The sequence below is a fragment of the Echeneis naucrates genome, chromosome 1 (assembly GCF_900963305.1).
Source record: "Echeneis naucrates chromosome 1, fEcheNa1.1, whole genome shotgun sequence".
Taxonomy (NCBI): domain Eukaryota; kingdom Metazoa; phylum Chordata; class Actinopteri; order Carangiformes; family Echeneidae; genus Echeneis; species Echeneis naucrates.
The window spans coordinates 14,593,834-14,620,227 of NC_042511.1; the positions used below are offsets into that span (position 1 = coordinate 14,593,834).

General features: G+C 44.7%; 1 protein-coding gene across 5 annotated transcripts; it reads right to left on the reverse strand.

The window, feature by feature from the left end:
- Window positions 1-1,941: 1,941 nt before the first annotated feature.
- On the reverse strand, window positions 1,942-26,199 carry LOC115041744 (uncharacterized). Of its 5 annotated transcripts, XM_029499475.1 has the most exons (8): window positions 9,294-26,199; window positions 6,306-8,099; window positions 5,774-5,863; window positions 5,239-5,322; window positions 4,858-5,022; window positions 4,515-4,688; window positions 4,207-4,298; window positions 1,942-3,532 (listed from the first exon to the last, which is right to left on the reverse strand). In XM_029499475.1, the coding sequence occupies exons 1-8, from the start codon at window positions 9,417-9,419 to the stop codon at window positions 3,331-3,333; spliced, it is 2,727 nt and encodes a 908-aa protein (XP_029355335.1). In that variant the 5' UTR covers window positions 9,420-26,199; the 3' UTR covers window positions 1,942-3,330. The 5 variants fall into 5 exon arrangements, 3 of the variants coding, with proteins under 3 accessions (XP_029355335.1, XP_029355352.1, XP_029355344.1); XM_029499492.1 differs by lacking the exon at window positions 6,306-8,099; XM_029499484.1 differs by lacking the exon at window positions 4,207-4,298 and having other exon boundaries at window positions 3,375-3,532.
- Window positions 26,200-26,394: the final 195 nt, after the last annotated feature.

Here is a 26,394-nt window from a genome sequence, read left to right on the forward strand (position 1 = left end):
AGAAATTAATAGTTTATGTAAAATCCAGTTTATGAGCTACATTTATGTTTGCTATGAGCTAAGTCATACTGTTTTAATTGTCCAGTTTCAACCTATAACACTAATTTAAATGTAAAGAAGAGCAGAGCAGCTTATACTTTGCATTGAGGTATGTTTGCCTTTATATCAGTGAAATAAGAAATACGAGAATGTAGCATATATGTAATATATGAAAATTCAAGACTATTGTGTAGTGCATGGGGGGGGGGGGGTATTGTGAGTAAGATCATATGAAACTATAATATCTTCTGTTTGATTTGTGAACCACTGACTTGTTTGTTTGCATTTGTTAATGTTGTGCATCCGTCCTGTCCCAAATGTTTTCGATGTCCTCCAGAATCATGGAACTGTTGTAAAAACAATAACACAGTTATGATTAATATCAACCTCATATCAAAGAGGACGGAAAAAAAAAAACAAAAAACCCAACCCTCCCGGTTGCAGAAGCACCCCCTAAATTTTGTATAAAAACGAGAAGAAAACAAGTTCATTTTTCATAATGTTTGTACTTGTAATGTATGGCTGTATGTAGGGTTTCAGTTGTTATTTTATTCTTGTCATTTCCAGTGTGTTACTCTGCCATTTGCACAGAGGAGGTGGAGATGAAGATAGAGCAAAGGCACCATTATCTCTACCTTCAGTCAACCTGATGGTTGGGTCTGGACAATAAGTCTGGAAGCTATATTAAAGCATTCGATTGCAGTCATACAAGAGTATGGCGAGACAACGGTGAAGAAAGACGAATGAAATGAGAGTCGGACTGTAATAAATGTTGGGCTGTCTTCCTTGACGATGAGTGCTTCTCTTTGCCAGTAGTCTCCTTACCACTGCTGGACGATGTGTCTCTGTCACTGTTTGCTGTTTTGAATTAGTTTGTCTCTTCTTTTTTAAGGGCAAAATACGATTGAAATTTTTTCTTTTGACGAAACGTATGATGTCAATGCAATGCACCACTCCTTACATGGTGTGTACCTGTTGCCAGCACGGCAATGGATGGCTTAACATGTTTAAGAAATAAATAAATCAGCTAAAAGGTGTGATAATGAAATGTGTTTGAACCCTGTCCGTTATTGGCCAAGCACGGGGATGAGAAGGAGCGCCTGCTGTGTGCGAGACGTGAAGGCCACATACATTTTGTCACATATTTCGAGTATCGCACAAATAACTACAGGAATCGTGTTGCTATTTAGAGTAACCACGGAAATCCCGTAGGGAAGGAAGGCTCAGTCCTCAGGACAGGACAGCTTTAGCTTGCAGTCTTCTCTTGTGCGGAACTGTTAGAGCAGCAGCTTGTTGATGAAAGATACATTTTTTTGGAAGTTTAACGTACGTTACATAGAGAGATATTATTGGTTGTTAAGCCCAGAAAGTGATTAAGCTAGACAAGTGAAAACCATTGTACACAGTTAAATTCAAGAGACAGAACAAGATACAACGCGATACATTTGTAGACTTTTATTCTCTATCAGCCATAAACACTGCAGTCGTTTTTTTTCCTTTGTTTTTTTTAATACAGTAATACATGCCCTTATAGATATTTATATATGCATGGTATATGTATGTAACTGTCATCAAAGAAAAGGGGTGCTGATTCTTTAAATTAAAAGCATATCTGTCACAGTGAACTTCCACTAGTTTGCATTTTACAATTTTCTAAATACACAAAGTAAACAGTGATAGTGAAATTAATACATTACATGTTGGAGATAGATACATAGCTATACTCAGAGCTGTGAATAATGGTATATTTAAGCGCTCAGCCTGCGTCATTAAGTGTGACTCTGGTGTATCATTATCCAGCATTTATCACGTCTCAGACTATCCTGGTAGCTAAGATATAATTTACCTCATATCCTGTGCACAAAAAGCAAGGAGGCATTCCCTCCTGACATTCAGGAGTGCAAATGTGTGTAAAATAACTTTCTTTTTTTTTTTTTTTTTTTTCTTTGCTGAAAGAAACTAGCAAACTCTTTTACAACACACACGCACACAGACTCATTCAATCACAAACACCCACCACACCACTCAACGTGTGGTCCGACATTTTCTGGTTGAAAGGATAAACTAATAAATTCACACATTAAATAAAGCAGAAACACTGCATTGAATGCCACTGAAGCTTCTTGGCATTCAAAACTAAGGACTAAACAAGTCATCTACATTAACTAGGAAGCTAAAGTCTGAATCAGAAAAATAAACTCTGAATAAATCCTTCAAACGTCAGCATTTAAAATCGGCCCATCTCCAAGCAGATGACAATGCAGTATTTCATTCAACACATGCATGGGCAAACTCAAACATAGAGAAGCTACAGTCCAGTCTCGCCCACACATTCATCGGGCCACACAATACAAGTCAAGTCAACAATTGGAGGAAGGAAAAAACAAAAACAAAAACAAAAAACTATCAAAATTAAACATGAGAGCACAGAGACATACACAGACAGGGAAGAGAGGCAGAAGGGCAATCCATAGAACTACAAAGCAGTCAAAGCTAGGATCATAATGACAGACGTTGATTAGTCGTGCCTGCTCTAATTCACGTGAGTGCTTATTAATTCCTAGGCTACAGATGTTCATTAATGTCTAGATTATAGGTAATACATAATTCCCAAAGACGGAGTACACATGGCCTACACAAAACACAGCAGCAGCAGTTAAAGTCAGTGTTAATACAGTCGGGTTTTCTCTGTGTGACATCTTGGCCACCTGACTTAAAAAGCAGAGAGGCTAGTACAGTGAGACAGTTTTTCAGTTAGCACTATCTGAGAAACTCAGGTTGTGAGAGGCAGTGCAGTGTGAAATATTGTCTTTCAGTCCGAGCACCTACTGAGCAAGTAGTGCCAGTATTTTGCAGGTAAAGTGTTCTTTACCTTCACGAGGTCTATGAGTCAGTTGATGCAAATACTATTCCACTGTTTTCTTTGTTTCGTTATGTTTTGTTTTGTTTTTTTTTTCATTGCTCTACCACAGAAGCAAAAGTATCGAAGACAACTCGGACATGGATAGTAAAATGAATCAGGAAAACAACAACAGGCTTTCTTTGGTCACAAAAGAGGCAAAACAACATCAGAACATGAAAAGAAAATCATGAGTACATGACAGCCACGGTGGAAAACTCCAAATTATGAACAAAATATCATCCTCCACGACTTAAATGGGAAGACCGTGGTAGCTTTGAGGTGCTGTGGTGCGCACTGGGATTGCAGTTGGGTAATGCATAGGATAAAGGGTAGACTTTAGCATGGACAAAGCCTGGGAGTCGTTTTAGGGGTGTGTGTTACACATTCTTTCACTCTTCGTCCTCCTCCTCATCATTGTCCTCATCGTCCTCTTTGTAGTAACGGTGAAAGAGCTGATGGAGATGCTGCTGGAGATCACGCGATTTGGACCCTTTTCTGGGATTGTCCTCCTGCTCGAGAAGAACCTGTTTGCGCTGACCAGCTCTTTTCACTACTGTTCGTCTAAGGGCGCCTCCTTTACGCATGTGAGCCCTGGAAATGGGGCAGAGAGGGAGGAAACAAACAGGTCAGCATCTTCAAAAACATCCGTCTATAAAAATTAAATAGACGAAACTGATGATGTGGTAAGTAGTAAGACATGAGAGAGAAAGCCGTGCGGTGCATGCATTTATGAATTCACCCACAGCAACTTCAAAATCACTTCTAGCTAACGAAACCTCAAGATTATGCTGTTGACCAAATTCAGGTTCTGTACAGCAGCACATTCTGAACAACATCAACAAGTGCGTGACAACATATGACAGCATGATAAGATTTCTTGGGTGTTGTATCCCCATGAACTACCACAGCACCTCCACTGCTACTTAGCATAACATTTTTTTTCACGCCAGTGGATGAGGAACGCTGCTGTTTGATGATCGGATGGGTGCAGACGCCACAGTTTAGGATTTACATAATTTTCACGAACCTGCTCCCTTCAAAGAATTTATTTCCTTTCATTTCTGCCCCCTTGTTGACAGAAAAGAACTGGCTTGAACATGCTATTTTTGTGTTGCTGCACCTCTTGCTGAGGATCCTGTTTATGTGGAATACTTTTGGGTATCTGAACTGATTAGTTAACATTTACAGGACTAGCAAAAAAACAAAAAACGGTTAAAACATTCCCAAAATCACACGCAATCCAACCGGTTGCAACATTTCAATACCTCCTGACCACGGTTCCATCTTCTTTGACAGTCTCTTTTTCTACCACATGAGGGAGCTCTGTTCTGATAAAACCACCTAGATAACCGAGTGCCTAGAGCCACACGAAAGAAAAGGGTCTTCACTTAAATTAGAATGATGTAGTAATGAGCTGCATCTGAAACTACTTTATACTCAAAAGCAAAGTAATTATTGACTAATGCAATCCTTATTAAATTTAGCACATCAGGTAGGCATCTGGTTTACTCTGCTGTCGGCAACAGCGAGCAAGGTTGTTCACAACCTTTGAACACAAAGGTTGTTCACAAACCTGTTTGAAGTCATCTTGGGCTGAAGGGAGGTCAGAGGCCAAAGAAGGATCACCTCGGTGTGTCATTGTCCTTTCACCTTCCACCACTGTTGTCCTCTCTGTCTCACTGACCTTCCAGGCCTCACCTGCTTCCTGTCGCGATGCTGTGAAACCCTCCGATTGTGTAAATGTGACCTGGATCAGAAGAAGAATTTATTCATTCTTTTATAATTTAAGGGTCATGAATACCAATAGATGTGACGCTATATATCAATAAATGAAACTATTCCTATTTCTAATAGGGTCCATATTACATTTTTACAGATTTGCTTTGATTTTATTTTACTGCTGTTAAGACACAAACCTCTGCATGGTCACCCTCGCTCTTCAGGACAGTCCGCTTCACAACCTTGGAGTATCCATCTCCCACTGCCGTACTGATGGACTCCTGGGGAGCTCCCTCTAATGACACCTCTTCCTGCTCCACACCGTCGGCAGAAATGCACTTGCGAACAATTTTCCGGGTTACCTGAGGAAGATCACATGTGGTGAGGTGGTGAGGTTGTCACTTATGGGAAAAGGATGCATTTTACTGCAAAAACCTGTATCTGAATAAAATTGAGCAGCAATGCCCAAACAGGCCTTTGGCATACAATTACATATTGTGTTTGTCGAGCTTCAGCTGCTGTTTAAAAGCTGCCAAGTGTTATGTGCATGAGAGGTAATGTAGAATTGCGTTTTTTACCCTTTTGACCACAATGTGTCCATTTTCATCCTTGTACGTTTCCTCTGTTACTGACTGAGTGGGGAAATCGGGCATTTCATCAGCCTGTAAGCGAAGCAAAACAAAAAAAAAAACAAAACAATCAGGAATGCTAGATATGCACGCGCAGCAATGTTTCATTCTCGTTATGAAAAATAAAAAAACCAACACACATTAGAGAAAAAATAGGATCCAGCACTTGCATATTAGGTTGGAATTCAATGACAGCGACAGGGACTTTGGGAAACAGGAAACAAACATTCTCAGGGAAAAAAAAGGTTGTTGTGAAATAAACCAACCAATAAATGCTTACAGCAGAATGAGGACCAGCCATCTATGCAAATCATGTTCTTTTAAACCCTAAAGTTTCTCTGATACATTTTTCACCTATTTTGATAAAGGCTGTTAGTAACACATTCCAACTGGACAGTGAAGACCTGGCCTGGTTAAAGATGCATTATAAGAACCGCACCCTCCATGCTCACGCCAACACCATCAAACACTCCAGACCGGATACCTGAATGATAACTCTCCTTCGCACTACTCTGGTGGTCAAAAATTCATCATCTGAACTCTCTGACAGCGATCCGAACTCTGCCGTGATCTCCTGACCAAGCAACAGAAATCCATCGTGAATGAAGAAATGACAACATACGAAATATACGTTTGCAGCAAAGTAAGCAACAAGCGGAGTGACACGTTGCACTTTCCGATGACTTTGAGGTTTTGAATTCAACTTTCATGTCTTACATTGGAAAGTACAACATGACAGTCGGTAGTTGAGAAAATATTTGCAAAACATACCATGCTTTGACCTAATTATGTTGCTATTTGCTAATGAGAAAACATGTAGCTTATGATGTGAGGGATACTGGGACATGCTGAGTTAGGATTAATTAAATCTAAAATCGAAACAAAATGAGGGTTATAAGGAGTTTTAGATCCATCCATGTGACCAGAAAGTTAGCAGTCATTCCTCTCGAAAAACAAATATTGCAATTGGTTAAGCTCTGGGGGAAAACTTGCAGGGTTACCAAATCTCATCTTACCCTCGTCAAAGAATTAACAGTATCATCATTTGCCCCGATTTCACAGACAGAAGGCAGGGCTGAAGCCTCACACAAGGTGAATTCCTCATCAGATGCTTCTGAATAGCCTACAAATTCTTCACTCTCTTCACGAATATTATAAAGGGGCTCGCGGACAAAAGGAGCATCCTCGTAATCTTCACTCTCAGAGGACAGTAAGACTTCTCGATTCACCTTTTCTTGCACTCTAGAACAGCTGAGATGATCTTGGAGCTGATGTCTATTTGACTCAACGTGTGATTGAGGTTCCTCAGGCTCCGTCTCTGAGAAATCGGATGTGGCTTGTCTGCAGTCAAAGTAAGGCTCCGGGTCAGAGTATTCGAAAGTTGGGCTGTCTTCACCAGCATGTCCAATGTCTGTATAGCCTGGAAGCATGCGGGTATAGACTGTTCCATGACAGGTCTCTTCATATCCAGGTGGGATGCTGTACTCCTCATCAGAAGTCGATGAGGTCATTTCTGCTTCAGGTTTAACTGAAGCGGACTGCGGAGGAAAGATCTCATCGTCTACTGGACTCATTGACCCCGCTGAGTAATGTTCACTGGTCCTCGGTCTCACCTCATCTGAAGACATCTCAAAACCCCCAGCAGAGGGGTATGGGATCAGTCCTGAAGTCCCATCCTGAAACCTAAAATGTCTTGCAGACGTAACTGTCTCAGGAGTCAAATCAGAAAGAGACTGAGAAGAGAGGTCTTCAGTCTGGATCTCATCAGCAGACATCTCCTCCCATAAAGGTGGATCCTGGAGACTCTGTGTTGGCGTTTCTTCTTGAAAGCACCCTGTGTCATTGGGTGATGACGCTGGTTTGTTTTCTTCTAGACGTTGAACAATGTGAGCTGTAGAATCTTCTTCAAATAGATCACTCACATTCCTTTCAGGTAGGTCGGACTGAGTCTTTGCAGATACTGAAGAAAATGCCTCGGCAGCATTTTCTCCATTTGTGCTGGACGGGGACATGTCTGAAGGAAAACTTGAGTACATTGATAGTTTCTTTGCTTTACGAAACCCTTGAGGAGGGTCTGGGCTTGAGAGGGGCTCAGTAGGGGATTCAGGACTGTCGTGTGATTTATCAAAGTCCACGGATATACTTCTTTCTGGGGGGTTTGTTAGACTGGGGGCAACTGAAACCAAATCTGGTTTGTCTTGAATGGATGTTTGGAAATGCTCAGGTTGTGCGACTCCCGCATTTGTGCAGTTAGTGTCATCTGTTAGTTCTACAACAGAAAACACACTGACTCTTATTATATCACGGTCATCTATAGGGCACTGGTCCTCAGGTGGGATGTCTTCAAACATGTAAATCTGATTAACCTCTGTGCTTTCCTCGCTGGATTCTGACAGAGGTGGGTCAAGTGTCTCTGGTCTAAACTTAAGTTTCATCTCCTCCAGATCTGACAGCAGCTGATCAAGCTGAGGGGACGCAGACCCTGGTGGAGTGCATTCTGAGGACATGAGGATTTTATCACGTTGAGCTGTTTGACAGAGTGAATCGGGAGTTGCTGAGCTTGGTTTAGTTAAACCAAAATTTTCACTTTCCTGTGGTGAGCTACTTTGATTGGTTAATAGGATTTCAGATCCCGCTTTATTTAGGTCAGAGATACCTGAGATTGGCAGTTCTAGTTTTTCGGTGGAAAGTATGTTTGAATGATGTGCCAACGGAGGCATCTGTGTTGGAAAGGACTGATTCAGTCCTAAACCAACATTTTGTTCATTTGAAGATTCTGAAAGGTTTTTCTTGAAAGATGATGTTGATACCTGCAAGAAATAATACAGTGGAGTGGGAAAAATAATTACGAACAAGCATGAATTGTGTTTATTTTTTTTTTCTTCTTCTTTTTTTTTTTTTTAGTGATGAAAGCTCAAATGAGTCAAATGAAGCATGCATTACAAGTTCTGGTTTCAGACACTGATGTAGTGTTAAAATGAGGAAGTTCATTGGTAGCATACTTGCATTTGGGCCATTCACAGTAGTTGTCTACTGATCTACAAATGTTCATTGTGTTTATGTAAAAGACACAGAAATGACTGATTAAGATATTGGGATTTTTTTTTTTTTGTCCTTTTTTGGGGATATTCTTGGTAACAACACATTTGAAGATATTGCATTGAGGACATCATTGACAATGCAATATCATTAAAGCAGGGCACAAATGAAGCTGAGTTAAAATGAGGACTTTGCAAGATGCTGGACGTGTGATTTTACACAAATTTCAGTCGCAGTACTGTTGTAGGCTAAGAGCAAAAAACATTGATACTTCCCATAAAAAAAAAAAAGCCAAACAAACAAAAAAACGACTCGCTTGCAGTTTTTATCACGGTCAAACACAATCATTGTCTGTCCTGCTGCAGATCTCCACAAAGAGAGATAATGCCATAAAAACCAAAATCACAGCTGAGAGCCAGAAGTCTGCAATAACACAACTTTAACACAGTGGGATCCTGTTCCTCACAAACAGGAAGACACACAGCAGTACATGCCTCTTTATGTGGCAAACAGATCACTTGGTTTAGAGTTGTTTGTCTGATTGAAATAGCTCTATTCAGCTTTGTGCAATTACAGTAGATTGTAATAAAGAAAAAGAAATGGCTTGTCGACGACATATAACAAAGTCCCTCGAATGCCTTCATGCTTATTACGGCCAAGTCAGGTGGTCTAAAGAGCTCACTGGTTAACTCTCTATCCATGTTGATAATGGGAATGCTTCATATCAGGAAAAGAAGCTCATGTCACTAAGAGAGGGCCACTCTGGAATAAAGCAATGTATTAGTTGTACGTCACTAAAAGATCAATCCTTCAACTCCAATGCAAACATGCCTCAGCAAGACAGCAAGGCCCTTGTAGGAAAACTTCAGGCAAGAATTCAACAGAAGCAATTTAGTATTGCCATATTTATTGCTCTCAAAAGCAACAGAGCGCACACCGCTTGCCAAGAGTTTGTGCTGGCTTACCGACACCATGGGACTTTTGTTCTTGTCCTCGCTCATGGCTTTTCTTTTCACGTTCTTGGAAATCAAATCTTGATGTTGTGACACGCTCAATTGCGATCGAGGCTTGGTCCACTTATTTTTATGCATAAGTTGTCTTCCATTCGCTGATTGTCTTTTTGGTCGAGTTTGTGTTTGGGAAACCTCCCTCAGCCAGACAGCGTGATGAACATCTAAAAAATTTTCACTACAGATGGAATGTGACTCAACTCATTGTAAAACTGGCTAATGATAGGTGGAGTGACTTGATCTGCTCGTGTTTTGTTGTCTATGGAGGGGGTCTGACAAAAGAAGGCTGGTCATTTGCTTTTGATATCGGTGCTATGGATCCTGTCTCACCTGCACTTGACGGGGGTATCAGCGTTGCAGGATATGAATCTCTTCCAGTAAGTGTAAACACTGTACAGTGGGATAGAGGAGCATCAGATGATGATTTGGAGTCTGCTTTGATGCCTTCAAAATGACATGACCTGGCCAGGCTTTGTGACTCTTTTAAGCTCACTGCTAAATTTTCTAATTTGTTTTGATCACAAACCTTCTCAGAGCATTTAATCTTTTTGCAGCAATGCTCTTGTTGCTGTTGTACTGGCTTGCATGCAAGTCCAATGCCTTTGGTAATGGGGCCCTCACATGGCAGGTGCGAACCGTCATCTAAATCTCCTTTTGATTCATGGACTGGTGGTGAAGATGGTCTCAATGATGCGAGCCAATAGTTAAGGAATGATTCTGAGTACTCCTTATCTGATGACAAAATGTTGACGGTCTCCTGATATTCTGTATAAAATCCAAAGGATTGAGCCGAAGCTGGTCTCATCGCATCAAACAAAGTATCATGACAAGAATCAGAGGTATCTCTGTTCAACATAATGGAGTCTGGTGAAGTTGATCTATGTTTAGACAAACACATGTCATTACAAGGTTCACTGTAAAACTGACCAATTTGTGAGTCAGGAGAAAGGGCAGTGAACTCATCGACTGTGGCAAATGACATTGGAGAAGGCGGCCTTAGGTTATTAAATAAACGAGTTGAAGAGGAAGGACTTCCAAAGTCTGAATGCGATATTTCAGGTGACGAAAGCGTATAATTCGAAAAAGAAGGAGTCTCTTTAAACTGTCTATCCCTTGGATGTTTATAGGAACTTGAGGAACCTGTGTCAGGCGACAAAACAGGAGCTGGATTCAAAGAATTTGCAGAGAGACATGTATCTGATATGTCATCTTGCGATATGCAATGAGAAAAACATGAAAAATTATCTACACAAGTATGGCTGATTGCATGACAATGTTCTTGACTTGTAACGTCACAAATGGACGACTGTTTTTCCAAATTCTTATGAAAAGATTTTAAGTGACAACAAAAATGGCGTCCGTTATAAAATGTATCGTATACATGTGACACAAAGTTGTTGAAAATGGGAAAGAGTTTCAAATAGTATTTCTCAGACACTGATTTAGAAATGAAGCTTTTCTGTGACTCCTCATATATCAGCGGAATTGCAGCGATAATCTGAGGAGATACATTGAAAGTTATATTTGTTTTATTCAAGAACAAACATGTAGCAAATACTTCTGACAATTCGGGTATACATATCTCAGAGGGTTCCACAAAGTCAGATGTTAAATACACAACATCTGACTTTTTTGAAGGCAATTGTTGAGGAAACAATGGGCTACTGTGAGAGTAGTGTAAGTAATAGCTACAATTTTGACATCTGACCTGGCCCAATGCCATTTGAGGGGACAAAGATTCCTTCTCACTGGACACCACAGATTCTGGTGACGACGCTCTAAAATCGGCCAACCAGTCCTGCAGGAGGGTAAAGTCCAAATCTGAAGACACAGAGTCTGGTGACAATGCTCTGCTACTAAACAACTTGTCAAGTTCAAAGTCTGATGAAACTGACTGTGGGGATTCTGGCCTGGTCTCCTCAAAAAGGCTATCAAGGCACAATTCAATGCCCTCCCAGTCGGAACGTGTTGATTCTGGCGTAAACGACCTGTGCCTTGACGAATCAGCATGGTGACCAATGTGGGGAGATCTGAACTGAGGGACAGGTGAGTCAGGAGACAGGGGCCTGAGTTCACTTTCAGACACCACCGACTGAGGAGAATGCGGCCTTACATCGGTCACCCAATGGTCTGCTGAGGTGTCAGCGCACTCTGTGTCCAAAGTTGCTGACGTAAGACAAACAGGTGTCAATTCATTTTGGGAACAAGTCAACAACTCCTCTGTTTCCCTATCACGTGTAAAGCCCCGCACAACATCAGCGTAAGTAAGAGGTCTTCCGGCAGACAGTTGCTGAGATGTGGTTACAGTTGTTGTTGGGCATTCAAACTTTGAAACAAGTGAATCTGGTGAGTCTGACCTGTTTTCCTCAAACAGCTCCTCGAGGCAAAATGTGGAGTACTCAACATCCTCTGAAAGAGGTGACACAGGTCTACTGTGAGAGTAGTGTAAGTAATAGTTACAATTTTGACTTCTGACCTGGCCCAATGCCATTTGAGGGGACAAAGATTCCTTCTCACCGAACACCACAGATTCTGGTGACGAAGCTCTAAAATCGGCCAACCAGTCCTGCAGGAGGGTAAAGTCCAAATCTGAAGACACAGAGTCTGGTGACAATGCCCTGCTACTAAACAACTTGTCAAGTTCAAAGTCTGATAAAACTGACTGTGGGGATTCTGGCCTGGTCTCCTCAAAAAGGCTATCAATGCACAATTCAATGCCCTCCCAGTCGGAACGTGTTGATTCTGGCGTAAACGACCTGTGCCTTGACGAATCAGCATGGTGACCAATGTGGGGAGATCTGAACTGAGGGACAGGTGAGTCAGGAGACAGGGGCCTGAGTTCACTTTCAGACACCACCGACTGAGGAGAATGCGGCCTTACATCGGTCACCCAATGGTCTGCTGAGGTGTCAGCGCACTCTGTGTCCAAAGTTGCTGATGTAAGACAAACAGGTGTCAATTCATTTTGGGAACAAGTCAACAACTCCTCTGTTTCCCTATCACGTGTAAAGCCCCGCACAACATCAGCGTAAGTAAGAGGTCTTCCGGCAGACAGTTGCTGAGATGTGGTTACAGTTGTTGTTGGGCATTCAAACTTTGAAACGAGTGAATCTGGTGAGTCTGACCTGTTTTCGTCAAATAGCTCCTCAAGGTAAAATGTGGAGTACTCAACATCCTCTGAAAGAGGTGAAACTGGTCTACTGTGAGAGTAGTGTAAGTAATAGTTACAATTTTGACTTCTGACCTGGCCCAATGCCATTTGAGGGGACAAAGATTCCTTCTCACCGAACACCACAGATTCTGGTGACGACGCTCTAAAATCGGCCAACCAGTCCTGCAGGAGGGTAAAGTCCAAATCTGAAGACACAGAGTCTGGTGAAAATGGCCTGCTACTAAACAACTTCTCGAGTTCAAAGTCTAATAAAACTGACTGTGGGGATTCTGGCCTGGTCTCCTCAAAAAGGCTATCAATGCACAATTCAATGCCCTCCCAGTCGGAACGTGTTGATTCTGGCGTAAACGACCTGTGCCTTGACGAATCAGCATGGTGACCAATGTGGGGAGATCTGAACTGAGGGACAGGTGAGTCAGGAGACAGGGGCCTGAGTTCACTTTCAGACACCACCGACTGAGGAGAATGCGGCCTTACATCGGTCACCCAATGGTCTGCTGAGGTGTCAGCGCACTCTGTGTCCAAAGTTGCTGACGTAAGACAAACAGGTGTCAATTCATTTTGGGAACAAGTCAACAACTCCTCTGTTTCCCTATCACGTGTAAAGCCCCGCACAACATCAGCGTACGTAAGAGGTCTTCCGGCAGACAGTTGTTGAGATGTGGTTACAGTTGTTGTTGGGCATTCAAACTTTGAAACGAGTGAATCTGGTGAGTCTGACCTGTTTTCGTCAAATAGCTCCTCAAGGTAAAATGTGGAGTACTCAACATCCTCTGAAAGAGGTGAAACTGGTCTACTGTGAGAGTAGTGTAAGTAATAGTTACAATTTTGACTTCTGACCTGGCCCAATGCCATTTGAGGGGACAAAGATTCCTTCTCACCGAACACCACAGATTCTGGTGACGACGCTCTAAAATCGGCCAACCAGTCCTGCAGGAGGGTAAAGTCCAAATCTGAAGACACAGAGTCTGGTGAAAATGGCCTGCTACTAAACAACTTGTCAAGTTCAAAGTCTAATAAAACTGACTGTGGGGATTCTGGCCTGGTCTCCTCAAAAAGGCTATCAAGGCACAATTCAATGCCCTCCCAGTCGGAACGTGTTGATTCTGGCGTAAACGACCTGTGCCTTGACGAATCAGCATGGTGACCAATGTGGGGAGATCTGAACTGAGGGACAGGTGAGTCAGGAGACAGGGGCCTGAGTTCACTTTCAGACACCACCGACTGAGGAGAATGCGGCCTTACATCGGTCACCCAATGGTCTGCTGAGGTGTCAGCGCACTCTGTGTCCAAAGTTGCTGACGTAAGACAAACAGGTGTCAATTCATTTTGGGAACAAGTCAACAACTCCTCTGTTTCCCTATCACGTGTAAAGCCCCGCACAACATCAGCGTACGTAAGAGGTCTTCCGGCAGACAGTTGTTGAGATGTGGTTACAGTTGTTGTTGGGCATTCAAACTTTGAAACGAGTGAATCTGGTGAGTCTGACCTGTTTTCGTCAAATAGCTCCTCAAGGTAAAATGTGGAGTACTCAACATCCTCTGAAAGAGGTGACACAGGTCTACTGTGAGAGTAGTGTAAGTAATAGTTACAATTTTGACTTCTGACCTGGCCCAATGTCATTTGAGGGGACAAAGATTCCTTCTCACCGAACACCACAGATTCTGGTGACGACGCTCTAAAATCGGCCAACCAGTCCTGCAGGAGGGTAAAGTCCAAATCTGAAGACACAGAGTCTGGTGACAATGCTCTGCTACTAAACAACTTCTCGAGTTCAAAGTCTGATAAAACTGACTGTGGGGATTCTGGCCTGGTCTCCTCAAAAAGGCTATCAAGGCACAATTCAATGCCCTCCCAGTCGGAACTTGTTGATTCTGGCGTAAACGACCTGTGCCTTGACGAATCAGCATGGTGACCAATGTGGGGAGATCTGAACTGAGGGACAGGTGAGTCAGGAGACAGGGGCCTGAGTTCACTTTCAGACACCACCGACTGAGGAGAATGCGGCCTTACATCGGTCACCCAATGGTCTGCTGAGGTGTCAGCGCACTCTGTGTCCAAAGTTGCTGACGTAAGACAAACAGGTGTCAATTCATTTTGGGAACAAGTCAACAACTCCTCTGTTTCCCTATCATGTGTAAAGCCCCGCACAACATCAGCGTACGTAAGAGGTCTTCCGGCAGACAGTTGTTGAGATGTGGTTACAGTTGTTGGTGGGCATTCAATCTTTGAAACAATTGAATCTGGTGAGTCTGACCTGTTTTCGTCAAATAGCTCCTCAAGGCAAAATGTGGAGTACTCAACATCCTCTGAAAGAGGTGACACTGGTCTACTGTGAGAGTAGTGTAAGTAATAGTTACAATTTTGACTTCTGACCTGGCCCAATGCCATTTGAGGGGACAAAGATTCCTTCTCACCGAACACCACAGATTCTGGTGACGACGCTCTAAAATCGGCCAACCAGTCCTGCAGGAGGGTAAAGTCCAAATCTGAAGACACAGAGTCTGGTGACAATGCCCTGCTACTAAACAACTTGTCAAGTTCAAAGTCTGATAAAACTGACTGTGGGGATTCTGGCCTGGTCTCCTCAAAAAGGCTATCAATGCACAATTCAATGCCCTCCCAGTCGGAACGTGTTGATTCTGGCGTAAACGACCTGTGCCTTGACGAATCAGCATGGTGACCAATGTGGGGAGATCTGAACTGAGGGACAGGTGAGTCAGGAGACAGGGGCCTGAGTTCACTTTCAGACACCACCGACTGAGGAGAATGCGGCCTTACATCGGTCCCCCAATGGTCTGCTGAGGTGTCAGCGCACTCTGTGTCCAAAGTTGCTGACGTAAGACAAACAGGTGTCAATTCATTTTGGGAACAAGTCAACAACTCCTCTGTTTCCCTATCACGTGTAAAGCCCCGCACAACATCAGCGTACGTAAGAGGTCTTCCGGCAGACAGTTGTTGAGATGTGGTTACAGTTGTTGTTGGGCATTCAATCTTTGAAACAAGTGAATCTGGTGAGTCTGACCTGTTTTCGTCAAACAGCTCCTCAAGGCAAAATGTGGAGTACTCAACATCCTCTGAAAGAGGTGACACTGGTCTACTGTGAGAGTAGTGTAAGTAATAGTTACAATTTTGACTTCTGACCTGGCCCAATGCCATTTGAGGGGATAAAGATTCCTTCTCACCGAACACCACAGATTCTGGTGACGACGCTCTAAAATCGGCCAACCAGTCCTGCAGGAGGGTAAAGTCCAAATCTGAAGACACAGAGTCTGGTGACAATGCTCTGCTACTAAACAACTTCTCGAGTTCAAAGTCTGATAAAACTGACTGTGGGGATTCTGGCCTGGTCTCCTCAAAAAGGCTATCAAGGCACAATTCAATGCCCTCCCAGTCGGAACGTGTTGATTCTGGCGTAAACGACCTGTGCCTTGACGAATCAGCATGGTGACCAATGTGGGGAGATCTGAACTGAGGGACAGGTGAGTCAGGAGACAGGGGCCTGAGTTCACTTTCAGACACCACCGACTGAGGAGAATGCGGCCTTACATCGGTCACCCAATGGTCTGCTGAGGTGTCAGCGCACTCTGTGTCCAAAGTTGCTGACGTAAGACAAACAGGTGTCAATTCATTTTGGGAACAAGTCAACAACTCCTCTGTTTCCCTATCACGTGTAAAGCCCCGCACAACATCAGCGTACGTAAGAGGTCTTCCGGCAGACAGTTGTTGAGATGTGGTTACAGTTGTTGTTGGGCATTCAATCTTTGAAACAAGTGAATCTGGTGAGTCTGACCTGTTTTCGTCAAACAGCTCCTCAAGGCAAAATGTGGAGTACTCAACATCCTCTGAAAGAGGTGAAACTGGTCTACTGTGAGAGTAGTGTAAGTAATAGTTACAATTTTGACTTCTGACCTGGCCCAATGCCATTTGAGGGGATAAAGATTCCTTCTCACCGAACACCACAGATTCTGGTGACGACGCTCTAAAATCGGCCAACCAGTCCTGCAGGAGGGTAAAGTCCAAATCTGAAGACACAGAGTCTGGTGACAATGCCCTGCTACTAAACAACTTGTCAAGTTCAAAGTCTGATAAAACTGACTGTGGGGATTCTGGCCTGGTCTCCTCAAAAAGGCTATCAATGCACAATTCAATGCCCTCCCAGTCGGAACGTGTTGATTCTGGCGTAAACGACCTGTGCCTTGACGAATCAGCATGGTGATCAATGTGAGGAGATCTGAACTGAGGGACAGGTGAGTCAGGAGACAGGGGCCTGAGTTCACTTTCAGACACCACCGACTGAGGAGAATGCGGCCTTACATCGGTCACCCAATGGTCTGCTGAGGTGTCAGCGCACTCTGTGTCCAAAGTTGCTGACGTAAGACAAACAGGTGTCAATTCATTTTGGGAACAAGTCAACAACTCCTCTGTTTCCCTATCACGTGTAAAGCCCCGCACAACATCAGCGTACGTAAGAGGTCTTCCGGCAGACAGTTGTTGAGATGTGGTTACAATTGTTGGTGGGCATTCAATCTTTGAAACAAGTGAATCTGGTGAGTCTGACCTGTTTTCGTCAAACAGCTCCTCAAGGCAAAATGTGGAGTACTCAACATCCTCTGAAAGAGGTGACACTGGTCTACTGTGAGAGTAGTGTAAGTAATAGTTACAATTTTGACTTCTGACCTGGCCCAATGCCATTTGAGGGGATAAAGATTCCTTCTCACCGAACACCACAGATTCTGGTGACGACGCTCTAAAATCGGCCAACCAGTCCTGCAGGAGGGTAAAGTCCAAATCTGAAGACACAGAGTCTGGTGACAATGCTCTGCTACTAAACAACTTCTCGAGTTCAAAGTCTGATAAAACTGACTGTGGGGATTCTGGCCTGGTCTCCTCAAAAAGGCTATCAAGGCACAATTCAATGCCCTCCCAGTCGGAACGTGTTGATTCTGGCGTAAACGACCTGTGCCTTGACGAATCAGCATGGTGACCAATGTGGGGAGATCTGAACTGAGGGACAGGTGAGTCAGGAGACAGGGGCCTGAGTTCACTTTCAGACACCACCGACTGAGGAGAATGCGGCCTTACATCGGTCACCCAATGGTCTGCTGAGGTGTCAGCGCACTCTGTGTCCAAAGTTGCTGACGTAAGACAAACAGGTGTCAATTCATTTTGGGAACAAGTCAACAACTCCTCTGTTTCCCTATCACGTGTAAAGCCCCGCACAACATCAGCGTACGTAAGAGGTCTTCCGGCAGACAGTTGTTGAGATGTGGTTACAGTTGTTGTTGGGCATTCAATCTTTGAAACAAGTGAATCTGGTGAGTCTGACCTGTTTTCGTCAAACAACTCCTCAAGGCAAAATGTGGAGTACTCAACATCCTCTGAAAGAGGTGACACTGGTCTACTGTGAGAGTAGTGTAAGTAATAGTTACAATTTTGACTTCTGACCTGGCCCAATGCCATTTGAGGGGATAAAGATTCCTTCTCACCGAACACCACAGATTCTGGTGACGACGCTCTAAAATCGGCCAACCAGTCCTGCAGGAGGGTAAAGTCCAAATCTGAAGACACAGAGTCTGGTGACAATGCTCTGCTACTAAACAACTTCTCGAGTTCAAAGTCTGATAAAACTGACTGTGGGGATTCTGGCCTGGTCTCCTCAAAAAGGCTATCAATGCACAATTCAATGCCCTCCCAGTCGGAACGTGTTGATTCTGGCGTAAACGACCTGTGCCTTGACGAATCAGCATGGTGATCAATGTGGGGAGATCTGAACTGAGGGACAGGTGAGTCAGGAGACAGGGGCCTGAGTTCACTTTCAGACACCACCGACTGAGGAGAATGCGGCCTTACATCGGTCACCCAATGGTCTGCTGAGGTGTCAGCGCACTCTGTGTCCAAAGTTGCTGACGTAAGACAAACAGGTGTCAATTCATTTTGGGAACAAGTCAACAACTCCTCTGTTTCCCTATCACGTGTAAAGCCCCGCACAACATCAGCGTACGTAAGAGGTCTTCCGGCAGACAGTTGTTGAGATGTGGTTACAATTGTTGGTGGGCATTCAATCTTTGAAACAAGTGAATCTGGTGAGTCTGACCTGTTTTCCTCAAACAGCTCCTCGAGGCAAAATGTGGAGTACTCAACATCCTCTGAAAGAGGTGACACAGGTCTACTGTGAGAGTAGTGTAAGTAATAGTTACAATTTTGACTTCTAACCTGGCCCAATGCCATTTGAGGGGATAAAGATTCCTTCTCACCGAACACCACAGATTCTGGTGACGACGCTCTAAAATCGGCCAACCAGTCCTGCAGGAGGGTAAAGTCCAAATCTGAAGACACAGAGTCTGGTGACAATGCCCTGCTACTAAACAACTTGTCAAGTTCAAAGTCTGATAAAACTGACTGTGGGGATTCTGGCCTGGTCTCCTCAAAAAGGCTATCAATGCACAATTCAATGCCCTCCCAGTCGGAACGTGTTGATTCTGGCGTAAACGACCTGTGCCTTGACGAATCAGCATGGTGATCAATGTGGGGAGATCTGAACTGAGGGACAGGTGAGTCAGGAGACAGGGGCCTGAGTTCACTTTCAGACACCACCGACTGAGGAGAATGCGGCCTTACATCGGTCACCCAATGGTCTGCTGAGGTGTCAGCGCACTCTGTGTCCAAAGTTGCTGACGTAAGACAAACAGGTGTCAATTCATTTTGGGAACAAGTCAACAACTCCTCTGTTTCCCTATCACGTGTAAAGCCCCGCACAACATCAGCGTACGTAAGAGGTCTTCCGGCAGACAGTTGTTGAGATGTGGTTACAATTGTTGGTGGGCATTCAATCTTTGAAACAAGTGAATCTGGTGAGTCTGACCTGTTTTCGTCAAACAGCTCCTCAAGGCAAAATGTGGAGTACTCAACATCCTCTGAAAGAGGTGACACTGGTCTACTGTGAGAGTAGTGTAAGTAATAGTTACAATTTTGACTTCTGACCTGGCCCAATGCCATTTGAGGGGATAAAGATTCCTTCTCACCGAACACCACAGATTCTGGTGACGACGCTCTAAAATCGGCCAACCAGTCCTGCAGGAGGGTAAAGTCCAAATCTGAAGACACAGAGTCTGGTGACAATGCTCTGCTACTAAACAACTTCTCGAGTTCAAAGTCTGATAAAACTGACTGTGGGGATTCTGGCCTGGTCTCCTCAAAAAGGCTATCAAGGCACAATTCAATGCCCTCCCAGTCGGAACGTGTTGATTCTGGCGTAAACGACCTGTGCCTTGACGAATCAGCATGGTGACCAATGTGGGGAGATCTGAACTGAGGGACAGGTGAGTCAGGAGACAGGGGCCTGAGTTCACTTTCAGACACCACCGACTGAGGAGAATGCGGCCTTACATCGGTCACCCAATGGTCTGCTGAGGTGTCAGCGCACTCTGTGTCCAAAGTTGCTGACGTAAGACAAACAGGTGTCAATTCATTTTGGGAACAAGTCAACAACTCCTCTGTTTCCCTATCACGTGTAAAGCCCCGCACAACATCAGCGTACGTAAGAGGTCTTCCGGCAGACAGTTGTTGAGATGTGGTTACAGTTGTTGTTGGGCATTCAATCTTTGAAACAAGTGAATCTGGTGAGTCTGACCTGTTTTCGTCAAACAGCTCCTCAAGGCAAAATGTGGAGTACTCAACATCCTCTGAAAGAGGTGACACTGGTCTACTGTGAGAGTAGTGTAAGTAATAGTTACAATTTTGACTTCTGACCTGGCCCAATGCCATTTGAGGGGATAAAGATTCCTTCTCACCGAACACCACAGATTCTGGTGACGACGCTCTAAAATCGGCCAACCAGTCCTGCAGGAGGGTAAAGTCCAAATCTGAAGACACAGAGTCTGGTGACAATGCTCTGCTACTAAACAACTTCTCGAGTTCAAAGTCTGATAAAAATGACTGTGGGGATTCTGGCCTGGTCTCCTCAAAAAGGCTATCAATGCACAATTCAATGCCCTCCCAGTCGGAACGTGTTGATTCTGGCGTAAACGACCTGTGCCTTGACGAATCAGCATGGTGACCAATGTGGGGAGATCTGAACTGAGGGACAGGTGAGTCAGGAGACAGGGGCCTGAGTTCACTTTCAGACACCACCGACTGAGGAGAATGCGGTCTTACATCGGTCACCCAATGGTCTGCTGAGGTGTCAGCGCACTCTGTGTCCAAAGTTGCTGACGTAAGACAAACAGGTGTCAATTCATTTTGGGAACAAGTCAACAACTCCTCTGTTTCCCTATCACGTGTAAAGCCCCGCACAACATCAGCGTAAGTAAGAGGTCTTCCGGCAGACAGTTGCTGAGATGTGGTTACAGTTGTTGTTGGGCATTCAAATTTTGAAACGAGTGAATCTGGTGAGTCTGACCTGTTTTCGTCAAATAGCTCCTCAAGGCAAAATGTGGAGTACTCAACATCCTCTGAAAGAGGTGACACTGGTCTACTGTGAGAGTAGTGTAAGTAATAGTTACAATTTTGACTTCTGACCTGGCCCAATGCCATTTGAGGGGATAAAGATTCCTTCTCACCGAACACCACAGATTCTGGTGACGACGCTCTAAAATCGGCCAACCAGTCCTGCAGGAGGGTAAAGTCCAAATCTGAAGACACAGAGTCTGGTGACAATGCCCTGCTACTAAACAACTTGTCAAGTTCAAAGTCTGATAAAACTGACTGTGGGGATTCTGGCCTGGTCTCCTCAAAAAGGCTATCAATGCACAATTCAATGCCCTCCCAGTCGGAACGTGTTGATTCTGGCGTAAACGACCTGTGCCTTGACGAATCAGCATGGTGATCAATGTGGGGAGATCTGAACTGAGGGACAGGTGAGTCAGGAGACAGGGGCCTGAGTTCACTTTCAGACACCACCGACTGAGGAGAATGCGGCCTTACATCGGTCACCCAATGGTCTGCTGAGGTGTCAGCGCACTCTGTGTCCAAAGTTGCTGACGTAAGACAAACAGGTGTCAATTCATTTTGGGAACAAGTCAACAACTCCTCTGTTTCCCTATCACGTGTAAAGCCCCGCACAACATCAGCGTACGTAAGAGGTCTTCCGGCAGACAGTTGTTGAGATGTGGTTACAATTGTTGGTGGGCATTCAATCTTTGAAACAAGTGAATCTGGTGAGTCTGACCTGTTTTCCTCAAACAGCTCCTCGAGGCAAAATGTGGAGTACTCAACATCCTCTGAAAGAGGTGACACAGGTCTACTGTGAGAGTAGTGTAAGTAATAGTTACAATTTTGACTTCTAACCTGGCCCAATGCCATTTGAGGGGACAAAGATTCCTTCTCACCGAACACCACAGATTCTGGTGACGACGCTCTAAAATCGGCCAACCAGTCCTGCAGGAGGGTAAAGTCCAAATCTGAAGACACAGAGTCTGGTGACAATGCTCTGCTACTAAACAACTTCTCGAGTTCAAAGTCTGATAAAACTGACTGTGGGGATTCTGGCCTGGTATCGTCAAAAAGGCTATCAATGCACAATTCAATGCCCTCCCAGTCGGAACGTGTTGATTCTGGCGTAAACGACCTGTGCCTTGACGAATCAGCATGGTGACCAATGTGGGGAGATCTGAACTGAGGGACAGGTGAGTCAGGAGACAGGGGCCTGAGTTCACTTTCAGACACCACCGACTGAGGAGAATGCGGCCTTACATCGGTCACCCAATGGTCTGCTGAGGTGTCAGCGCACTCTGTGTCCAAAGTTGCTGACGTAAGACAAACAGGTGTCAATTCATTTTGGGAACAAGTCAACAACTCCTCTGTTTCCCTATCACGTGTAAAGCCCCGCACAACATCAGCGTAAGTAAGAGGTCTTCCGGCAGACAGTTGCTGAGATGTGGTTACAGTTGTTGTTGGGCATTCAAACTTTGAAACGAGTGAATCTGGTGAGTCTGACCTGTTTTCGTCAAATAGCTCCTCAAGGTAAAATGTGGAGTACTCAACATCCTCTGAAAGAGGTGAAACTGGTCTACTGTGAGAGTAGTGTAAGTAATAGTTACAATTTTGACTTCTGACCTGGCCCAATGCCATTTGAGGGGACAAAGATTCCTTCTCACCGAACACCACAGATTCTGGTGACGACGCTCTAAAATCGGCCAACCAGTCCTGCAGGAGGGTAAAGTCCAAATCTGAAGACACAGAGTCTGGTGAAAATGGCCTGCTACTAAACAACTTGTCAAGTTCAAAGTCTAATAAAACTGACTGTGGGGATTCTGGCCTGGTCTCCTCAAAAAGGCTATCAATGCACAATTCAATGCCCTCCCAGTCGGAACGTGTTGATTCTGGCGTAAACGACCTGTGCCTTGACGAATCAGCATGGTGACCAATGTGGGGAGATCTGAACTGAGGGACAGGTGAGTCAGGAGACAGGGGCCTGAGTTCACTTTCAGACACCACCGACTGAGGAGAATGCGGTCTTACATCGGTCACCCAATGGTCTGCTGAGGTGTCAGCGCACTCTGTGTCCAAAGTTGCTGACGTAAGACAAACAGGTGTCAATTCATTTTGGGAACAAGTCAACAACTCCTCTGTTTCCCTATCACGTGTAAAGCCCCGCACAACATCAGCGTAAGTAAGAGGTCTTCCGGCAGACAGTTGCTGAGATGTGGTTACAGTTGTTGTTGGGCATTCAAACTTTGAAACGAGTGAATCTGGTGAGTCTGACCTGTTTTCGTCAAATAGCTCCTCAAGGCAAAATGTGGAGTACTCAACATCCTCTGAAAGAGGTGACACTGGTCTACTGTGAGAGTAGTGTAAGTAATAGTTACAATTTTGACTTCTGACCTGGCCCAATGCCATTTGAGGGGATAAAGATTCCTTCTCACCGAACACCACAGATTCTGGTGACGACGCTCTAAAATCGGCCAACCAGTCCTGCAGGAGGGTAAAGTCCAAATCTGAAGACACAGAGTCTGGTGACAATGCCCTGCTGCTAAACAACTTGTCAAGTTCAAAGTCTGATAAAACTGACTGTGGGGATTCTGGCCTGGTCTCCTCAAAAAGGCTATCAATGCACAATTCAATGCCCTCCCAGTCGGAACGTGTTGATTCTGGCGTAAACGACCTGTGCCTTGACGAATCAGCATGGTGACCAATGTGGGGAGATCTGAACTGAGGGACAGGTGAGTCAGGAGACAGGGGCCTGAGTTCACTTTCAGACACCACCGACTGAGGAGAATGCGGCCTTACATCGGTCACCCAATGGTCTGCTGAGGTGTCAGCGCACTCTGTGTCCAAAGTTGCTGACGTAAGACAAACAGGTGTCAATTCATTTTGGGAACAAGTCAACAACTCCTCTGTTTCCCTATCACGTGTAAAGCCCCGCACAACATCAGCGTACGTAAGAGGTCTTCCGGCAGACAGTTGTTGAGATGTGGTTACAGTTGTTGTTGGGCATTCAATCTTTGAAACAAGTGAATCTGGTGAGTCTGACCTGTTTTCGTCAAATAGCTCCTCAAGGCAAAATGTGGAGTACTCAACATCCTCTGAAAGAGGTGACACTGGTCTACTGTGAGAGTAGTGTAAGTAATAGTTACAATTTTGACTTCTGACCTGGCCCAATGCCATTTGAGGGGACAAAGATTCCTTCTCACCGAACACCACAGATTCTGGTGACGACGCTCTAAAATCGGCCAACCAGTCCTGCAGGAGGGTAAAGTCCAAATCTGAAGACACAGAGTCTGGTGACAATGCTCTGCTACTAAACAACTTCTCGAGTTCAAAGTCTGATAAAACTGACTGTGGGGATTCTGGCCTGGTCTCCTCAAAAAGGCTATCAAGGCACAATTCAATGCCCTCCCAGTCGGAACGTGTTGATTCTGGCGTAAACGACCTGTGCCTTGACGAATCAGCATGGTGACCAATGTGGGGAGATCTGAACTGAGGGACAGGTGAGTCAGGAGACAGGGGCCTGAGTTCACTTTCAGACACCATCGACTGAGGAGAATGCGGTCTTACATCGGTCACCCAATGGTCTGCTGAGGTGTCAGCGCACTCTGTGTCCAAAGTTGCTGACGTAAGACAAACAGGTGTCAATTCATTTTGGGAACAAGTCAACAACTCCTCTGTTTCCCTATCACGTGTAAAGCCCCGCACAACATCAGCGTAAGTAAGAGGTCTTCCGGCAGACAGTTGCTGAGATGTGGTTACAGTTGTTGTTGGGCATTCAAACTTTGAAACGAGTGAATCTGGTGAGTCTGACCTGTTTTCGTCAAATAGCTCCTCAAGGCAAAATGTGGAGTACTCAACATCCTCTGAAAGAGGTGACACTGGTCTACTGTGAGAGTAGTGTAAGTAATAGTTACAATTTTGACTTCTGACCTGGCCCAATGCCATTTGAGGGGACAAAGATTCCTTCTCACCGAACACCACAGATTCTGGTGACGACGCTCTAAAATCGGCCAACCAGTCCTGCAGGAGGGTAAAGTCCAAATCTGAAGACACAGAGTCTGGTGACAATGCTCTGCTACTAAACAACTTGTCAAGTTCAAAGTCTGATAAAACTGACTGTGGGGATTCTGGCCTGGTCTCCTCAAAAAGGCTATCAATGCACAATTCAATGCCCTCCCAGTCGGAACGTGTTGATTCTGGCGTAAACGACCTGTGCCTTGACGAATCAGCATGGTGACCAATGTGGGGAGATCTGAACTGAGGGACAGGTGAGTCAGGAGACAGGGGCCTGAGTTCACTTTCAGACACCACCGACTGAGGAGAATGCGGCCTTACATCGGTCACCCAATGGTCTGCTGAGGTGTCAGCGCACTCTGTGTCCAAAGTTGCTGACGTAAGACAAACAGGTGTCAATTCATTTTGGGAACAAGTCAACAACTCCTCTGTTTCCCTATCACGTGTAAAGCCCCGCACAACATCAGCGTACGTAAGAGGTCTTCCGGCAGACAGTTGTTGAGATGTGGTTACAGTTGTTGTTGGGCATTCAATCTTTGAAACAAGTGAATCTGGTGAGTCTGACCTGTTTTCGTCAAATAGCTCCTCAAGGCAAAATGTGGAGTACTCAACATCCTCTGAAAGAGGTGACACTGGTCTACTGTGAGAGTAGTGTAAGTAATAGTTACAATTTTGACTTCTGACCTGGCCCAATGCCATTTGAGGGGACAAAGATTCCTTCTCACCGAACACCACAGATTCTGGTGACGACGCTCTAAAATCGGCCAACCAGTCCTGCAGGAGGGTAAAGTCCAAATCTGAAGACACAGAGTCTGGTGACAATGCTCTGCTACTAAACAACTTCTCGAGTTCAAAGTCTGATAAAACTGACTGTGGGGATTCTGGCCTGGTATCGTCAAAAAGGCTATCAATGCACAATTCAATGCCCTCCCAGTCGGAACGTGTTGATTCTGGCGTAAACGACCTGTGCCTTGACGAATCAGCATGGTGACCAATGTGGGGAGATCTGAACTGAGGGACAGGTGAGTCAGGAGACAGGGGCCTGAGTTCACTTTCAGACACCACCGACTGAGGAGAATGCGGCCTTACATCGGTCACCCAATGGTCTGCTGAGGTGTCAGCGCACTCTGTGTCCAAAGTTGCTGACGTAAGACAAACAGGTGTCAATTCATTTTGGGAACAAGTCAACAACTCCTCTGTTTCCCTATCACGTGTAAAGCCCCGCACAACATCAGCGTACGTAAGAGGTCGTTGTTGAGATGTGGTTACAGTTCCTGTTGTAAATAAAACACCAGATGTAAATGATGCCAAAGATTTTTGTTCCACTGATAGTCTGGACTTCGGTGTGAAGTGTTTTGTTTCAACAAATTCTTTTTCAATGCATACATCATCATCATTAATTGATTCAGAAAACACATTTGATAAATTAGTTTGTGATTT